The sequence below is a fragment of the Henckelia pumila genome, chromosome 2, assembly GCF_033568475.1.
Source record: "Henckelia pumila isolate YLH828 chromosome 2, ASM3356847v2, whole genome shotgun sequence".
Taxonomy (NCBI): domain Eukaryota; kingdom Viridiplantae; phylum Streptophyta; class Magnoliopsida; order Lamiales; family Gesneriaceae; genus Henckelia; species Henckelia pumila.
This window is the reverse complement of record NC_133121.1, coordinates 79,971,307-79,990,455: the sequence shown is the minus strand read 5'-3', so window position 1 is coordinate 79,990,455 and position 19,149 is coordinate 79,971,307. Positions and strand designations below refer to the sequence as shown.

The 19,149-nt window shown below is 38.3% G+C and overlaps 1 protein-coding gene across 1 annotated transcript; it reads left to right on the top strand.

Moving 5' to 3' along the window:
• The first annotated feature begins 17,983 nt into the window (after nt 1–17,983).
• LOC140877781 (uncharacterized) lies at nt 17,984–18,577 on the top strand. The gene is made up of 2 exons (XM_073281359.1): nt 17,984–18,370; nt 18,473–18,577. Exons 1-2 carry the CDS (start codon nt 17,984–17,986, stop codon nt 18,575–18,577), a joined length of 492 nt encoding a protein of 163 aa, XP_073137460.1.
• The last annotated feature ends 572 nt before the right edge of the window (nt 18,578–19,149 follow it).

Here is a 19,149-nt window from a genome sequence, read left to right as displayed (position 1 = left end):
AAGAAAAAGGCGGAATTTGTGAGAAATTTGCATGAAAGGGTAAAGGAGAACATTGAGAAAAATAATTTGCAATATACAAAGCAAGCAAATAAGGAAAAGAAGAGAGTTGTGTTTGAACCAGGTGATTGGGTGTGGTTGCATTTAAGGAAAGAGCGGTTTCCTTAAAAACGGCACTCAAAGCTTTTACCTAGAGGTGATGGACCGTTTCAAGTATTGGAACGCATCAACGACAATGCCTACAAATTAGATTTGCCAGGTGAGTATAATGTCAGTGCTACTTTTAATATTTCTGATTTATCTCCGTTTGATGTAGGTGATGATCAAAATTTGAGGACAAATCCTTTTCAAGAATGGGAGGATGATGCGAACATGGATGGCTCACATGTTGTTCAAGTGGCCAAGGATCCGTTGGAGTTACCAAGAGGATCAGTTACAAGAGGCCGAGCTCAGAAGTTCAAGGAAGCACTTCAATCGTTGATGGTGAATTATCAAGAAGGTATTGGAATTCTTGAAGATTACTTTGAAGGATGCTACAATGTTATTGAAGTCCAAAGAAGTCAAGAGAGTGGAGAAAATATCAAAGAAAACACAAAAATACGTGTCATGGACAGTGATGCATGCGCGCCCGCGCCTGATCCGGTGTTTTCAAGATTTTTGGACAAAATGCTATGCGCGCCCACGCCACTTCCCACGCATGCCCGTGCGTCGATTCAGAGAGCCATGCGCGCCCGCGCCATTCCACGCGCGCCCGCGCCTCGTGTTTTTACACATAGTTCGGCATGTTTGTGTGTGTACGAGACTTTTGATATTTTTGGCATTATTTTCTTATTTTGAGTCTTTTATTCCTACTAGAAAACTTTTAGGAAGATATTATCATATCTTTAGAGATATTTTTTTTAAATTATTTCACGATATCTTTTATTATTTGTAGTTGTATTATAAATACAACAAAAACATTCATTATTGATATAAAATTCAGATTTTGATATTTATCAATTAAAATTCTCTCTAGAATTTTATCAAAGCTTTTTCTTTACCCAAAATCAAACTTATCAAAGTTTCATAGCTTTGTGGCGTTTGTCAATCGATTTTCAATTGGGTTGTCAAAGACAGGTTCCTTTGAAGGTCTAATTGAATCTTTGATTGTTTTCTATCGTGAATTCTCTGTTGCTAGTTAGAGGTTCAACTAGAGGTGGAGATTCCAAAATCTGTTACTTGTTTCAAAGTCGGGACAAAATCTTTGAATTCTTTTGTTATAGAATTGAGGTGCGATTCGTTGTAGTCGTGTTGCCTTTCATACATAAGATTCACATCAAGGGGTACCACCAAATTCCCCTGGCCAAGGAAGATCAGGATAAGGTAAGCTTTGTCACTTCCACAGGAACTTACTGCTATGTGGTTATGCCCTTTGGACTCAAAAATGCGGGGCCTAATTATCAAAGGTTAATGGACAAAGTGTTCAAACAACAGATAGGTAAAAACATTGAAGTGTATGCGGATGACATACTGGTCAAGACCCGAACATCGGCGCAGTTCATTGCCGACCTGACTCAAACATTCCAGACGCTGCGTGATTATCGACTAAAGTTAAATCCAAGCAAGTGTACCTTTGGGGTACAGAGCGGGAAGTTCTTGGGATACATGGTCACAAGTAGAGGAATTGAAGCTAATCCAGAGAAAGTCCAGGCCATTATCTCTATGGCATCACCTAGAAATATTCAAGAAGTACAAAGGATGTCTGGAAGGATTGCCGAACTAGCCCGGTTCATATCAAGATCAGCAGATAAAAGTCTCCTTTTCTTCAAAGCACTCAGGAAAACAAAAAATTTTGAGTGGGATGAACAGAGTGAGCAATCTTTTCAAGAATTAAAGGCATACTTTAAGGGACTACCAGTATTGAACAAACCAGTTCAAGGGGAAGAGATTTTTGTGTACCTAGCTGTGACAACCCGAGCTGCCAGCTCGGTCCTAGTCAGGAAGGAGGGAATGAATCATCTACCCGTCTACTTCGTCAGTCATGCCTTAAATGGACCAGAGCTTAACTACATGACTCAAGAAACGTTAGCTCTGGCTCTTGTCATCACAGCTAGAAAATTGAGGCCGTACTTCCTGTCACACCCGATCACTTTTCTCACTAATAGTGTCTTGGGTAAGATCGCAGCCAACCCGGATGCGTCTGGAAGATTGATCAAGTGGATTACTGAGTTAAGCAAGAATGACATAAGGTTTGAGCACCGAACTGCTATCAAGGCTCAAGCCCTAGCAGACTTTCTAACGGAGACCGTCCAGTTAGAACAAGAAGAGGAGTGGAAGAAATTTGTTGATGGGTCTTCTTGCCAGACAGGAAGTAGAGTCGGAATTGTGATAATTTCACCTTGGGGGTGAGGAAACCAACATCTCCATAAGATTGGATTTCCGAGCATCCAATAATGAAGCAGAATATGAAGGACTCTTGCTCGGACTAAAGGCTGCTCGGAATCTTAGTGTCTCCCGAGCCATTTTGTACTCAGACTCACAATTGGCCATAAAACAAAGCAATGGAAAGTTTGATATCAAGAATGAAAAAATGATAAGATATGCCCAAGCACTGGATAAAGCCAAAGACGAATTCGCTGAATTCATCATGGAGTTAATCCCGCGTACTGAGAAGGTAAAGGCTGATCACTTAGCTCGCCTGGCCAGTTCTATGGGAGAACCTCCCAAGCCCGCACTAAAAGGACAAGAACTCATATCCCAATTGGAGAGCCAAGATGACATCATAGCAGAAGTACCTGAGGGGGATTGGAGATATGGCATACATAAATGTCTGATAAAGGGTGAACTCCCGAGCGATAATAAGAGGGCTAGGGAAATTAAAAGAAGGTCCTTGCATTTTGTGGTGATTGATAGAATTCTCTACAAGAAGTCATTATCCCAACCTTTTCTAAAATGTCTAGGCTCGGACGAAGCAAATTATGTGTTACGAGAAATCCATGAAGGATGTTGTGGCAATCACTTGGGCCGCATAGCTTTAGCCCAAAAAGCGCTCCTGGCCGGTTTCTTCTGGACTACCATGAGAAAGGACGCATCCGTGCTAGTTAATTCATGCTACAATTGCCAAAGCCATGCTAATTTACAATGTAAGTCTGCCAAATTTATGAAAGCAGTAGTGGCCGCATGCCCTTTCGATCAATGGGGAATGGATATTGTCGGACCATTCCCTGTTAGCACGGGTCAGAGGAAGTTCTTGTTGGTGGCAGTTGATTATTTTTCAAAGTGGGTCGAGGCTGAACCCTTAGCTAAAATTACAGAGAAAGAAGTATTGACTTTTTTATGGAAGAATATTGTTTGTTGGTTTGGGATACCGCGCAGGCTTATATCAGATTGATAAGTGTATTTTATACACTTAATTTATTTATAATTTTAATTGTTAATTTTTTGTTCGAGCAGATTTATGTGGGTGTTTTGTTGTTTTTATGATTGTAGGGAATTTTGGAAAATTTGTGGAAAAGAAGAATTATGGTGGAGAAAAGAAAAGAATAAAAGAAAGAAAAGAAAATTTAAAGGGAAAAGAAACGATTAGAAAAAAAAAGAAGAGAAGAGAGTTATTGGGCTTTTCTTTATTGGGCCTCTTGTTAGCGCTTCTCTTTTGTGCTAAAGAAAGAGCTATCGCGCTGTGTCACAAGAAATCTGTGAAAGAGTGGGTGCCCGGTGAGCCAACTTGTGGCTAAGGGCTTTGATGACTCTTTGTATAAACAATCTTTTGTTTAATATGATTTACACTTTTATTAATGGCAATGACTTTATCTTTCTTCATATTGTTATATTGTGATATACTATTGTTGTTTTGATAAAGACCTTGAATATACTATAGTGTATGTAAGATGTGGTAGAACATGAAGATGTCTATCATGAAACACATCTTATAGTCACTGTATATTCTAAACTGTTCCTAGTCGATTGAGCCGTCCGATAATAAGGATAAGGATCGCTCGAGTTTGAGACTAGCATTTGCGATGCAGAGTACCACGTTTCATTGGTAAGGAACATAGAGATGTTCGAAGCATGCAAATGGATATTCATATGATGAATGATCGAACTACCCTATCCGGACTTTCCAAGTGGTTATCACTTATCGAGTGGATAAAGTCCGCGGTTTTGGTTGTACACCATTAGTCCTTATTACTTGAAACATCATTGAGACTCTATATGCTAGTACTGTGCTTTGACTCGTTTACCGACTCTATTGGGGTCATCAGGTGTCGGGATTGGGTACAGTTACAACACATATAGGAGTCGATGCTTTGTTGTCAAGGATTCACCACATACTTGCGAGTGTGGATATCCTATGCGATCTGAGGAGATATTAGTGTGACGAATCTCTGGCCAGAGTACATGATGTGTTTTAAGAAATGGTTTCTTAGTAACACATGCGATGTCACTATTTGATCTTCAAGATGTATTGCATAATTATCGAATCTCGAACGACTCTCGATATACCAATGGTTGTTGATTCGATCGGGATATATGGATGAAGGGACCGTACTGTACGCTAACCAAAATCTATTGGTTCTTGCAGGCACTATCAGTGATACCTAGGGAATCATGGGGTGATGTTGCTAGGCGCTCTTACCATGATTCGATGGGCAAGTCGGAAATTGTTGTTCCGAGTCACAAGGATTTGTGAGCCCACGGCTAGCTGTATCCCTGAACCATTGAGGGTCACACAGAGTAATGGATTTTTAATCCCCGTTGAGATAGTTAAATTTAAAGAGTTAAATTTAATGAACAAAGAAGTTGGACTTCTTAATTATGAGTAGAGGAGTAAGATTTCCTAAAATGACATAGGGATGGGCATTTTTGGAAACCACTGAATTCGGATTCAGAAAAATTTATCTTGACTTTAAAAGGTGCAGAAATGGTTTCTGTGCACATTGGTGAAATCGGTTTATCAATCGGAGTCACGATGAATTTTATATTAATTTCTGAACATGCGGGCTTTGCTTGTCGGGCTTGAACTTATGACTAATGGGCCCTAAGCTGTTAGCGGCCTACATTATAAATAAGTTATTGCAGTACAGAAATTACACACAACAGGTCACAAAATTTTCGAAAACCCTAGTAATTTTCCTCTGAAGTGGCCGCCCCCTTTTCCCCTCTGCTCGGTAAAATCCAGTCTGTGAATTTTGAATTACAGTCTGGTTTAACGGATCAAATTCGTTAATCTCTTCGTAGAAACTTCTGATAGATTTTCTAGTGCAATCTATCAGAGGGATTAAATATCCGTTCGTGGACCTGATTGAAGAACAGTTCGTCCATCAGTTCCAGGGATATACAACAAGAGCAGAGCAATCTGTTGGTGTCCAAAATCTCGATTCGAGATTGAAGGTCAAAATTTATAATTGTTATTTAATTTTTACACACACAATTTAATCGTAAGGTTTTGATACCCACTATGGAATCGTTCCATATAAAATTTTTAAACTTCCGCTGCACCGGGTATCAATCCTGATTGATCTGATCGCCACGTTCTCCAACAGTGGTATCAGAGACAGGTTGCTCAGATCAAGCGATTAAATTAATCGATTGTACAAAAATTTTTAAGCCTCGGTGTTTGAAACAAAATAAATATTTTAAAAATAAATTTTTTTTTTTTTCGGGCAAAACCCGGGCAGCGTTTGGATCGCTGCCCGGGGGGCAGCGATGGTCGCTGCCCAGCGCAGCGCTAGGCGCTGCGCAGGGCAGCACCATGGGCAGCGATGTGATCGCTGCCCAGGGCAGTGCTCGGCGCTGCCCGGCCCGAGCCCCTTCGGGGCGCGGGCAGCCCGGGAGTGTCCCGGGCGGCCCGCGAAAAATTATTTTTAATTTTTAAATTAAATTTTAATTTGTTAAAATTCTATTTTTGGTCCGATCGAAAATCGTTTTTGATTGGTCCACGAGGCATCGGATCGAATTGTTCGAGTCCGAAATTTTTAAAATTGATTTTTGGATAAATTTGAATTTTTGGAAAATTTAAATATTTTATCCGTTAAATTGAATTTTGAAATTAATTATTTTTTGTACAATTGATGATAAGATATGATCTTATGGATATATTGAGTAAAATATGATTTTATATATAAAATTGGATTTTATAGATAAAATATGATTTTATTTGATAAAAAGATAAAATATGATTTTGTATGTAAAATAAGATTTTATATATGAAATATGATTTTATCCTTTTAAATTTAAATTGTCATTGCATGTTATCCAATAAATTAATTTTGAATTAAATGTTATTGGATAAGGATGATCGATTGCCATGACCAATTTTATAGGTGTATGTTAGGAATTTACATTTGTTTTTATTGTTGTTGGATTTATTAATGGGCCTGGTTTATGGCCCAATATGAATTGTCATATTTAACAAAAGTGGGCCTGGTTTATGGCCCGTTCCCACCCCTTAAAAATGTATCCCCTACTTGTCATTGTTATTTATTGTAAATACATTAGATTTAGTGGGAGATGAAGATTTGAAGACGGTGGTGGGCCCAGCAGACAATAAAGACTGAAGAAATGTAAATTGGAAGCACAATGTAATAGGATTGTATTGCATACTGCATATTACCTAGGATTGGACTAAGACTCGTGATTGGCAACCACGGGTCGATTAGAAATGGAATCGATCATCCTATATAATATATGATATTATTGTTGTATGCATGTTTTAGACAAAATTGTGTGAATCCGGCAAGCATACAAATTTTAAAATGATGAGACAAATTTTCAAAATTAAAATCCCTCATTTTAAATATGATTTAAAATTGATATCAAGATAAATAAAGAAAATTTAAAATTGTTTAAATGTTCCTACCTTCCATCAACGATCAATGTATGAGATGCTACCCGCGGATACGGTCCGGCTCATATTATTGGGGGGGCCCGTTCGTCGAAAAGCTGTACATTGGATCGACACATGTTGTAAGTTGGGTGGAACTCCCATGGGATCGGCTCATATTATTGGGGGATCCACGTGGCGACCGTCCATCACAACTTAATATTGATGGGTCATCTTGACATGTCACAATAAACGGCGTCATATTATTGGGCCCTTATTGGACATGAGGTAAAAACGTGGAGGTTGCTTTGGAAGCAATTGGGCTCTACCTTTTGAAAATTATGGTCGGCTGATATTATTCGTGACCATAGTTTGTCAATTGGACTCCATGTTCTCACTAAGGAAAACAGTTTCCCGTTTTCACTAGAGGGTAGTGAAATCGTTAAAATAGTGGGAGTGAGATTCATAAAATAAATTTTGCCATATTTTATGTCTTAGTAAATTAATTAAACAATCATCGATAATTGTCTGTTTCATCTCAGTATATCATTATGATGAATCTTCGTAATCCACATGTTTCAATTCTCCAACAAAACAAACTTACTGGCGCAAACAATACAGAATGATTCCATAAGTTAAGATTGTCCTAAGTTCGGAAAAGATTTTCTAAGTGTTAGAAAAGGCTTCTCCGAAAATAGCCCCGGCTGATGTAACTGCCGAAAGGTTGACCGAACTAGAGAAATGGTTGGACCATGATCTCAAGGCCAAATGTTACATGAAAATTTGGACAAGTCTAAACAAGTTTGCCATCACTGCAAGAAACCCGGTCATTGGAAACGTAACTGCAAGGAATACCTCGAGCAGTTGCGAACTGCAAAGGGTATGTTTTACATTGAAATAAATGTTTTTCTTAATACTACTTCTTGGGTATTGGATACCAGATGTAGATCTCATATTTGCAATGAGTTGCAAATGATGACAAGAAGTAACAGGCTTAGAATGGGTGAGACCCAGCTGAGGCTCGGAAATGGTTCCAGAGTTGAAGCTAAAGCTGTGGGAGATATTTATTTAATTTTGCAGAACGGTTTTAAGTTACTTTTGAGAGATGTTTTATTTGTTCCGGATTTGATTAAAAATATTATTTCTGTTTCTATGCTTGATAGAGATGGTTATTCTTGCAATTTTGTGAATGGGATTTGCAATATTTACAAGAATGAATATTTGATTGGAAATGGACAACTTGAAAATGATCTATATAACTTAAAACTAAAAGACGTTCCAATAAATTATGTTGATAAACCGGCAACAACAAACAAAAGGAAAATAGATAGCCAAAACCGGGCAAACCTTTGGCACGCTAGGCTAGGTCATATTTCCTCAAGGAGGATGAACAAGCTAGTGGGAGAGGGCATGTTTGATATGTCTGATATTAACTCTCTACCTACTTGTGAATCCTGCCTAAAAGGAAAAATGACTAAATCTCTTTTTAAGAGGAAACCTGAGCGTAGTCAAAATCTGTTGGATTTGATCCATACAGATGTTTGTGGTCCATTTAGAATTGATACTAAATTTGGCCACACCTACTTCATTACCTTTACTGATGATTATTCAAGGTATGGGTATTTATATTTAATGAAATATAAGTCTGAAGCATTTGAAAAGTTCAAAGAATTCAAGGCTGAAGTAGAAAACAAGCTAGGTAAAAGTATTAAAGCACTTCGATCGGATCGAGGTGTAGAATATTTAAGTACCGAGTTTTTGGACTATCTAAAAGAGAATGGGATTCTCTCTCAGTGGACTCCTCCTATGACACCACAGTTGAATGGTGTATCGGAGCGTCGTAATCGAACTTTGTTGGACATGGTTCGATCCATGATGAGCTTCACTGAGCTTTCACCTTCGTTTTGGGGCTATGCGCTTGAAACGGCGGTGTTGTTGTTGAACAACGTCCACACCAAAGCAGTGGACAAAACACCATACGAGTTATGGAATGGCAAAGCTCCTAAGTATTCGTACTTGAGGATTTGGGGATGTCCTGCTTACGTGAAGCAGATAGTGGGAGATAAGTTGGATAGTCGATCCACCTTATGTTATTTTGTAGGGTATCCGAAGAATTCAATCGGATATTATTTCTATCATCCTGCTGAAACAAAGGTGTTTGTTTCGAGGAATGCCACCTTCTTGGAGAAGGAGTTCTTATCGGATAAGAAAGGCGAGATGATGGAACTCGAAGAAATTCGAGAAGAACCCGAAATACAAAATAAAGATCCTACACCTTAGGAACCATTGCTGGACACGCCTATACCTAGAAGATCCGAGAGGACTTCTAGACCTCCTATTCGATATGGTCTTCTTCTTGAAGGGGATCAAGATGAACCCGATGTTGGATGTGATCCAAGAAACTTCAAGGAAGCAATTTCTGATGCGGATTCAAATTTATGGCTTGAAGCTATGCAGTCGGAAATAGATTCGATGCATACAAACCAAGTTTGTTCTTTAGTAGATCCTCCCGATGGAATTGTTCCAATAGGGTGTAAATGGATCTACAAGAGAAAACTTGGGCCTGATGGTAAGGTATTGACCTACAAGGCGCGATTGGTGGCGAAAGGTTATACTCAAAGACAAGGAGTTGACTATGATGAAACCTTTTCACCAGTTGCAATGTTCAAGTCCATAAGAATCCTTATTGCCATAGCTGCTTGGTATGACTATGAGATATGGCAAATGGATGTGAAGACTGTTTTTCTTAATGGAGACATTAAGGAAAAAATCTATATGAAGCAGCCTGAGGGGTACACATCCATGGGAAGCGAGCATAAGGTATGCAAGCTTCAGAGATCAATTTATGGTCTAAAACAAGCATCAAGAAGTTGGAACCAGAAATTTGATGAAACAATAAAGGATTTTGGTTTCATCAAGAACCCGGAGGAACCATGCGTGTACAAGAAAGTAGTTAAGGATGCTGTGACATTCTTAGTACTTTATGTTGATGACATCCTACTCATTGGGAATGACATAGGGATGCTGCAGTCAACTAAGATATGGTTATCAGGTAGATTCTCGATGAAGGATTTGGGTGAGGCATCCTATATTCTAGGGATACAGATCTATAGAGATAGATCTAAGAGAATGATAGGACTCACTCAATCAACCTACATTGACACCATATTGAAACGGTTTTCAATGGATGGGTCCAAGAGAGGACATCTACCCATGTGTCATGGAGTTTCTCTATCCAAGTCTATGTGTCCCAAGACTGATGAAGAGATAGAGAAAATGACACATGTACCATATGCGTCAGCCATAGGTAGTATCATGTATGGGATGATATCTACAGAACCGGATGTAGCATTTGCTCTGAGTGTCACGAGCAGATATCAAGCTAATCCCGGTCAAATGCATTGGAAAGCCATGAAGGACATTCTTAAGTACTTACGAAGGACTAAGAATATGTTCATGGTATATGGAGGAAGAGAACTAAAATTGGAAGGCTATACCGACTCTAGCTTCCAAAGTTACGTGGATGACTCGAAGTCAACCTCTGGATTTGTGTTCATGCTCAATGGCGGTGTTGTCTCTTGGAAGAGTTCCAAGCAGGACACCACAGCGGATTCCACCACTGAGGCAGAATACATTGCAGCATCAGCTGCTGCTAAAGAGGCTGTTTGGATGAGGAATTTCGTCCAAGAGTTTGGCGTCATTCCTGAAGTTGTTGGTCCAGTCCCGGTGTACTGTGACAACACGGGTGCCATTGCTCAGGCAAAGGAACCAAGGTCTCATCAAAGATCCAAACACGTACTGAGGAAATACCACATCATCCGGGAGATTGTGGAAAGAGGAGACATCATTGTCGAAAGAGTTGCCTCTACAGACAATATCGTTGATCCACTTACTAAGCCCTTGCCAGGACCATTATTTGACAAACATCGCGAAGCAATGGGTCTACGTAGTATGACTAGTTGGCTTTAGGGCAAGTGGGAGATTGAAAGAGTGGGTGCCCGGTGAGCCAACTTGTGGCTAAGGGCTTTGATGACTCTTTGTATAAGCAATCTTTTGTTTAATATGATTTACACTTTTATTAATGGCAATGACTTTATCTTTCTTCATATTGTTATATTGTGATATACTATTGTTGTTTTGATAAAGACCTTGAATATACTATAGTGTATGTAAGATGTGGTAGAACATGGAGATGTCTATCATGAAACACATCTTATAGTCACTGTATATTCTAAACTGTTCCTAGTCGATTGAGCCGTCCGATAATAAGGATAAGGATCGCTCGAGTTTGAGACTAGCATTTGCAATGCAGAGTACCACGTTTCATTGGTAAGGAACATAGAGATGTTCGAAGCATGCAAATGGATATTCATATGATGAATGATCGAACTACCCTATCTGGACTTTCCAAGTGGTTATCACTTATCGAGTGGATAAAGTCCGCGGTTTTGGTTGTACACCATTAGTCCTTATTACTTGAAACATCATTGAGACTCTATATGCTAGTACTGTGCTTTGACTCGTTTACCGACTCTATTGGGGTCATCAGGTGTCGGGATTGGGTACAGTTACAACACTTATAGGAGTCGATGCTTTGTTGTCAAGGATTCACCACATACTTGCGAGTGTGGATATCCTATGCGATCTGAGGAGATATTAGTGTGACGAATCTCTGGCCAGAGTACATGATGTGTTTTAAGAAATGGTTTCTTAGTAACACATACGATGTCACTATTTGATCTTCAAGATGTATTGCATAGTTATCGAATCTCGAACGACTCTCGATATACCAATGGTTGTTGATTCGATCGGGATATATGGATGAAGGGACCGTACTGTACGCTAACCAAAATCTATTGGTTCTTGCAGACACTATCAGTGATACCTAGGGAATCATGGGGCGATGTTGCTAGGCGCTCTTACCATGATTCGATGGGCAAGTCGGAAATTGTTGTTCCGAGTCACAAGGAGTTGTGAGCCCACGGCTAGCTGTATCCCTGAACCATTGAGGGTCACACAGAGTAATGGATTTTTAATCCCCGTTGAGATAGTTAAATTTAAAGAGTTAAATTTAATTAACAAAGAAGTTGGACTTCTTAATTATGAGTAGAGGAGTAAGATTTCCTAAAATGACATAGGGATGGGCATTTTTGGAAACCACTGAATTCGGATTCAGAAAAATTTATCTTGACTTTAAAAGGTGCAGAAATGGTTTCTGTGCACATTGGTGAAATCGGTTTATCAATCGGAGTCACGATGAATTTTATATTAATTTCTGAACATGCGGGCTTTGCTTGTCGGGCTTGAACTTATGACTAATGGGCCCTAAGCTGTTAGCGGCCTACATTATAAATAAGTTATTGCAGTACAGAAATTACACACAACAGGTCACAAAATTTTCGAAAACCCTAGTAATTTTCCTCTGAAGTGGCAGCCCCCTTTTCCCCTCTGCTCGGTAAAATCCAGTCTGTGAATTTTGAATTACAGTCTGGTTTAACGGATCAAATTCGTTAATCTCTTCGTAAAAACTTCTGATAGATTTTCTAGTGCAATCTATCAGAGGGATTAAATATCCGTTCGTGGACCTGATTGAAGAACAGTTCGTCCATCAGTTCCAGGGATATACAACAAGAGCAGAGCAATCTGTTGGTGTCCAAAATCTCGATTCGAGATTGAAGGTCAAAATTTATAATTGTTATTTAATTTTTACACACACAATTTAATCGTAAGGTTTTGATACCCACTATGGAATCGTTCCATATAAAATTTTTAAACTTCCGCTGCACCGGATATCAATCCTGATTGATCTGATCGCCGCGTTCTCCAACAATCTGAGAATTGGAATTTCGAACTTAAGGCGCGCCCGTGCGGAATCACTGAGCGCCCGCCCCGTTGCTGGATTGGAAAGTTTTATTATTTCGGGCAATTAATTCTATGGGCTTTTTGACTGGGCTTTTGTGAGCAATATAAAAGGGAATTTAATTCCATCAGAAGAAGGGGGAGCCGCCACACACCACACGTACGGATCAGAGAAGAGATCGTGAGATTTTCTGGGAAGAATATTCTGGAGCTTAATTGAAGAACGAAAACGGAGATTGATAGACCGGACACGGCATCGACGATGGATTTTTTTTTATCTTTTATTTTAATTCTGAATTTATGTTTGGATTTATGAATTATTGTTTTATTCAGAATTTTATTATGAACTAAATTTTTGGAGTCTAGAGGTCGGATGGAACCTGGTGTAAACACTTTCATGAATTCTTGATTTTATTGAATTGAATTTTCTTCTAGATTAATTGTTTTTTCTAGAATTAATTGTTTTTCCAATTATCTGATCAATAATTGATTTGTTATATTTATTTGAAATCATTGCTCGGGAGAGGGGATTTTGAATAGGACCATTGAAAAATACACTGTTAATTATTTATACAGCTCGGGAGAGTGTATAATTTTAACAGAGCTTTTAAAAAAAACATTGTTTTGTGATAGATCACTGCGATAAATTCTTAATAGGGATATTGGAATTGAATTGTAGTTGATAAATATTATTTGTTGCGGAGAGGGAAATAATAAACTTAAGTGTTCTTGGCTATTAATTGACTGAAATTCATGAAGATTAATTAATTAGGATTGATTGTTATTGAAACCAGGTGAAATCTATACCTCTAGACCATTTTTCTCTGATTGATATTATCTGAAAGTTGTGTGCGTGCTTATCAAAAATATCTTGCTATTTTATTTTTCTGCAAAATTCTGAGATTTTGATTTTCTAGATAAAGTTTGGACTATTTTAATTACAAGCACTGATTATTTTCATTTTACTCCCTGTGGGGTCGATATCTGAATTATTCACTATATTAAAACTTGACACTCGTACGCTTGCGAGGAATTTTCACACCAAGTTTTTGGCGCCGTTGTCGGGGAGTAAATTTTGATTATTTTTTAGTCTTGTTACCAATTAGTCTAGATTTTAATTTAGAGTTTTTATTTTATTTTATTTTAAGTTACTAATTAATTTCTTCTAATTTTAATTGCAGTTTATGCGACGATCTCAAAACGCCAATTTTGATTGATGATTGGCGAGTAAAAGAGAAAAGGAAGATCTAACACCGGTGAAAGTCGGGCTGATGACTTTAAACCAAGCGCTACTTGGGAGGCAACCCAAGCATTTTCTTTTATTTTATTTTATTTGTTTTTATTTTCAGTTTAATTTATTTTTTTTATTTATTTAGACGTTTTTAAGTATTTTTTATTTTCAATTTTTGAGCTTAATTTTCAAAATTTTTCAGGCTCCAAAAAATATCAATGTCGAGCGAAGGGCACGCCCGCCCCATTTAATCGAGCACCCGCGTGATACCCTGTACGAAATTGGAGTTGTTTTGCGAATTAAAGGCGCGCCCGTGCCACTCCATTCGAGCGCCCACGCCTCTCCTTCGTTGCACTGATGCACGAACCGCGTTACAACATGCGCAATAGCGCTATTGAACGGCGCTAAACAAAGCGCTAACGCGCGTGCCACATGCTCTTCATCTTGCGCCAACAAGCTCATTCCCTAGCGCGATAGCGCCTCCCCATTTCTGCATCAAGCGCGATAGCGCTTCCAAAACCTTCATCCGCGCTAGATCATGCACAAACGCGCGTCCCAAACTTCCAACAACCAGCCGCGCTCTACACAGCGCTATCGCGCTCCAGTCTGCCCAACCGCGCAACCATCTAAGCAAACGAGCATCTCCATCTGCGCTTCACCTTATGCGCACCTAACCACCATCAGCACTTCAATCTTACGTGGTTGCACCTCTCCACCAGTCGTCTCCTTGAGCAAACAAATCTCAGCAGCACAGCCTTGAGATCACACGCCCCTCCTAGCTGCTCACATCCATGTACCATCGAGGTCCTTGAAATCCTAGCATCTCTATGCACAATCGCGTGTCCAAATCGTGCCATGCATTGCTCGGTCCTGCTTATTAGGAGCATAATCACTTATTCACTTGGGCAAATTTTATTTCATCCGATCAAATCCTGATGGTGTTGTTGTAGCTGCAACTTATTTCTATGGAGATGTTGGTGTACTTACTTCCTTGGAGATGATATGGATGCCGAGTACTGATGCTCGGTGTCGAAGGTACGTGTCCTGTATCCCTTATTCGTTTTCTTATTTTTAATCATTAGGGACAATGATTATATTAAGTTTGGGGAGATGAATCATTTTGTGCAATGATTTAGTTGATTAGTTTAGTTTTATTGTGTGCTTTATTAGATAAAATTTTTGTTTTAGTTTATGTGTAGTGAGTTGAGTTGAAAAGAAGTCAAGAAATAAATGGATGCATGGCTGATGAAAATTTTTTTTGCTATAACTGAAATCCATGATTGTCTACCTATCTGACAAATAATTTTGAAATAATGGAACCAATTAGATGAACAATTTTCTATATACTCTGTGATTAATACTTGAATCTGATTTTTGAGACATACAAACATAGATATGATTGAGGCATTGTTTGAAATTTTTGGGCCTGATTTTCATTGAATTAATTTATCTTTAGTTTCCCATTTGAGCTTACACGTATATTTGTACTATGAGGTACAAAAAATCTGAAATTTTTTTGAAAATCATCGTTTACTGCTGATGATTAGTTTTTCTGCACTGGTTGATATTTGTATGATTTAATTGTGGATTGAGACTTGCCTAGAACTAGTTCGGACACTCTTCGGGCGAAATACGGGCAATACTGTGATTAGGAATGATTTAGGCGATTTTTCTGAATTTGTTTGAGCCTTTCAAGCTACCTAATTATTTGTTATCCCTAGTACCTTGTTTGAGCTTTATTGAAAATCGAATGGCATGCGTGTAAACGTATGACTAAACCCCCATTCGTCATTTTTTCAAGGTCCTACATTGACTACCTAATTAGCCTAAACACTAATTTCTACCTTTAAGAGAGTAATTTGAGTGCTAAAATGTTATATGCTCCTAGTTAATATTTGTGAAAAAAGGAATGGTGTGGTGGATGAATTGAAAATGATGAAAAGAGGTAGTAAAAAAAGAGTTGAAAAATGTGGTTGAAAAAGTTGTGAAAGAAAGAAAAAGAGAAAAAATAAGTTGTGAAAATTTGAAAAATCATTGAAGTGAAGAAAAAATAAGTGTGAAATTATGAATGAAAGGAGTCGTAATTAGAGCATAAATATGATTTACTCTTTATTTGAATTCTTATCCTTTATTTGTAGTCATAAGCCAGGCCTTATATTATAAGATGATTAAGTCCTATTGACCGAGTCTCAGTTGCCCAATATACTAGTGGAGAAGAGTTGCGAGAATTTAGCATATGGACTGTTGATTGATACTTTTAATGATTATGAATTTTGATCGAAACACGCACACACTCTTATTTCTTGGCATTTACCTTATTGTGAGTGTTTTTGATTCAATATCCTATAATTTGATCATATTCTACCTTGAAAAGTCCTCATGATATATGAATGTTTGAATTGAACTTGGATAATGGTGTTTTGAACGTGAGTTGCGGAGATTGTAAGTTTATGCGGTTATTTTGTTATGACTGAAACTTTCAAGTATTAGTTGGGTGTGATATGATTGGATTTGAAATTTTTTTGAAATCATTGCTGAGGCCATTGCTCCATAATATTTCTTGGCTATTCGTATGGGTTTGATAGAATGAGTTTTTAGAATTTATTGGTTTTAATAGTTTTGCTCGGGACTAGAAAAAGCCTAAGTTTAGGGGTATTTGATAAGTGTATTTTATACACTTAATTTATTTATGATTTTAATTGTTAATTATTTGTTTCGAGTAGATTTATTTGGGTGTTTTGTTGTTTTTGTGATTGTAGGGAATTTTGAAAAATTTGTGGAAAAGAAGAATTATGGTGGAGAAAAGAAAAGAATAAAAGAAAGAAAAGAAAATTAAAGGGAAAAGAAACGATCAGAAAAAAAAAAAAAGAAGAGAAGAGAGTTATTGGGCTTTTCTTTACTGGGCCTCTTGTTAGTGCTTCTCTTTTGCGCTAAAGAAAGAGCTATCGCTCTGTGTCACAAGAAATCTGAGAATTGGAATTTCGAACTTAAGGCGTGCCCGCGCGGAATCACTGAACGCCCGCCCCGTTGCTGGATTGGAAAGTTTTATTATTTCGGGCAATTAATTCTATGGGCTTTTTGACTGGGCTTTTGTAAGCAATATAAAAGGGAATTTAATTCCATCAGAAGAAGGGGGAGCCGCCACACACCACACGTACGGATCAGAGAAGAGATCGTGAGATTTTCTGGGAAGAATATTCTGGAGCTTAATTGAAGAACGAAGACGGAGATCGATAGACCGGATACGACATCGATGACGGATTTGTTTTTTATCTTTTATTTTAATTCTGAATTTATGTTTGGATTTATGAATTATTTTTTTATTCAGAATTTTATTATGAACTAAATTTTTAGAGTCTAGAGGTCGGATGGAACCTGGTGTAGACACTTTCATGAATTCTTGATTTTATTGAATTGAATTTTCTTCTAGATTAATTGTTTTTTCTAAAATTGATTGTTTTTTCAATTATCTGATCAATAATTGATTTGTTATATTTATTTAAAATCATTGCTCGGGAGAGGGGATTTTGAATAGGACCATTGGAAAATACACTGTTAATTATTTATACAGCTCGGGAGAGTGTATAATTTTAACAGAGCTTTTAAAAAGAACATTGTTTTATGATAGATCACTGCGATAAATTCTTAATAGGGATATTGGAATTGAATTGTAGTTAATAAACATTATTTGTTGCTCGGGAGAGGAAAATAATAAACTTAAGTGTCTTGGCTATTAATTGACTGAAATTCATGAAGATTAATTAATTAGGATTGATTGTTGTTGAAACCAGGTGAAATCTATACCTCTAGACCATTTTTCTCTGATTGATATTATCTGAAAGTTGTGTGCGTGCTTATAAAAAATATCTTGCTATTTTATTTTTCTGCAAAATTCTGAGATTTTGATTTTCTAGATAAAGTTTGGACTATTTTAATTACAAGCATTGATTATTTTTATTTTACTCCCTGTGGGATCGATATCTGAATTATTCACTATATTAAAACTTGACACTCGTACGCTTGCGAGAAATTTTCACACCACAGATAATGGAAGACAATTCTGTGGGTCCAAATTCCGGGCCTGGTGCGACGAAATGAAGATTGAGCAAGTCTTTACCTCTGTAGCCTACCCACAGGGGAACGAGCAAGTGAAAGTTACTAATAAAACCATTGTTCAGGCACTCAAGACTCTATTTGATTCAGCCCGAGGAAAATTGATGGCTGAGCTCCTATCTGTATTATGGTCTTACCGAACTACTACAAGGTCCGAAACGGGTGAGACACCCTACAACATGGTGTACGGAACAGAAGCAGTCCTACCTGCTGAAATTGAACAAGAGAGTGCTCGGATAATAGCTTATGGCCCTACTAACAAAGAGTTGCGAGCAATGGACTTGGATTTAGTAGAAGAAAACAGAGAAAGAGCAGCTGTGACGTTGGCGGCCTATCGCAAAAGAATGACTCGAGCCTACAATAAGAAAGTATACCCCCGAACCTTTCAAGAGGGAGATTTAGTTATGAGGAAGATCCGGCATCATGGAGAAATAGGAAAATTGGATGCAAAATATGAATGACCTTTCAAGGTGATAGGAAAGGCAGGAGTGGCTGCTTACTACTTGGAAGATGCTGAAGGAAAGAAAGGGAAGAGGCCATGGAACGCCCAACACTTGAAGAAATATTACTCCTAGAGTCCCGACCAGACTTGCTGCACTATCAAGTCTCATAAGGGTAGTGGGTTGTGAGTTGTCTCATTATTTTATGTTTTTAATTTATGTAGTAGTAGTAGTAGTAGTAGTAGTAGTTAAATTCTTTTGTTATTTCTCAACTTTTGGAAACATCATACTTTTGAGTTATTAATTAAAAAAGACATGTTTTCCCACCACGCACTTCGTGGTCAAAATCAAAGTCCGACCAACTCGGCACTCACCACGCACTTTGTGGTCAAAATCAAAGCTCGACCAGCTCGGCACTCACCATGCACTTCGTGGTCAAAATCAAAGCCCAACCAGCTCGGCACCCACCCCGCAATTCGTGGTCAAAATCAAAGCCCGACCGGTTCGGCACCCACCACGCACTTCGTGGTTAAAAACAAAGCCCGACCAACTCGGCACCACTTCGTGGTCAAAATCAAATCCCGACCAGCTCGGCACCCACCACACACTTTGTGGTCAAAATCAAAGCCCGGCCAGCTCGGCACCCACCACGAACATCGTGGTCAAAATCAAAGCCCGACCAGCTCGAAACCCACCACGCACTTGGT

Coding starts and splice junctions, on each gene's coding strand:
- LOC140877781 (XM_073281359.1), top strand. CDS start 17,984: ATGAAGATTGAGCAAGTCTTTACCTCTGTAGCCTACCCACAGGGGAAC. Junction 18,371..18,472: donor CTCGAGCCTACAATAAGAAA/GTATACCCCCGA, acceptor TGACCTTTCAAG/GTGATAGGAAAGGCAGGAGT.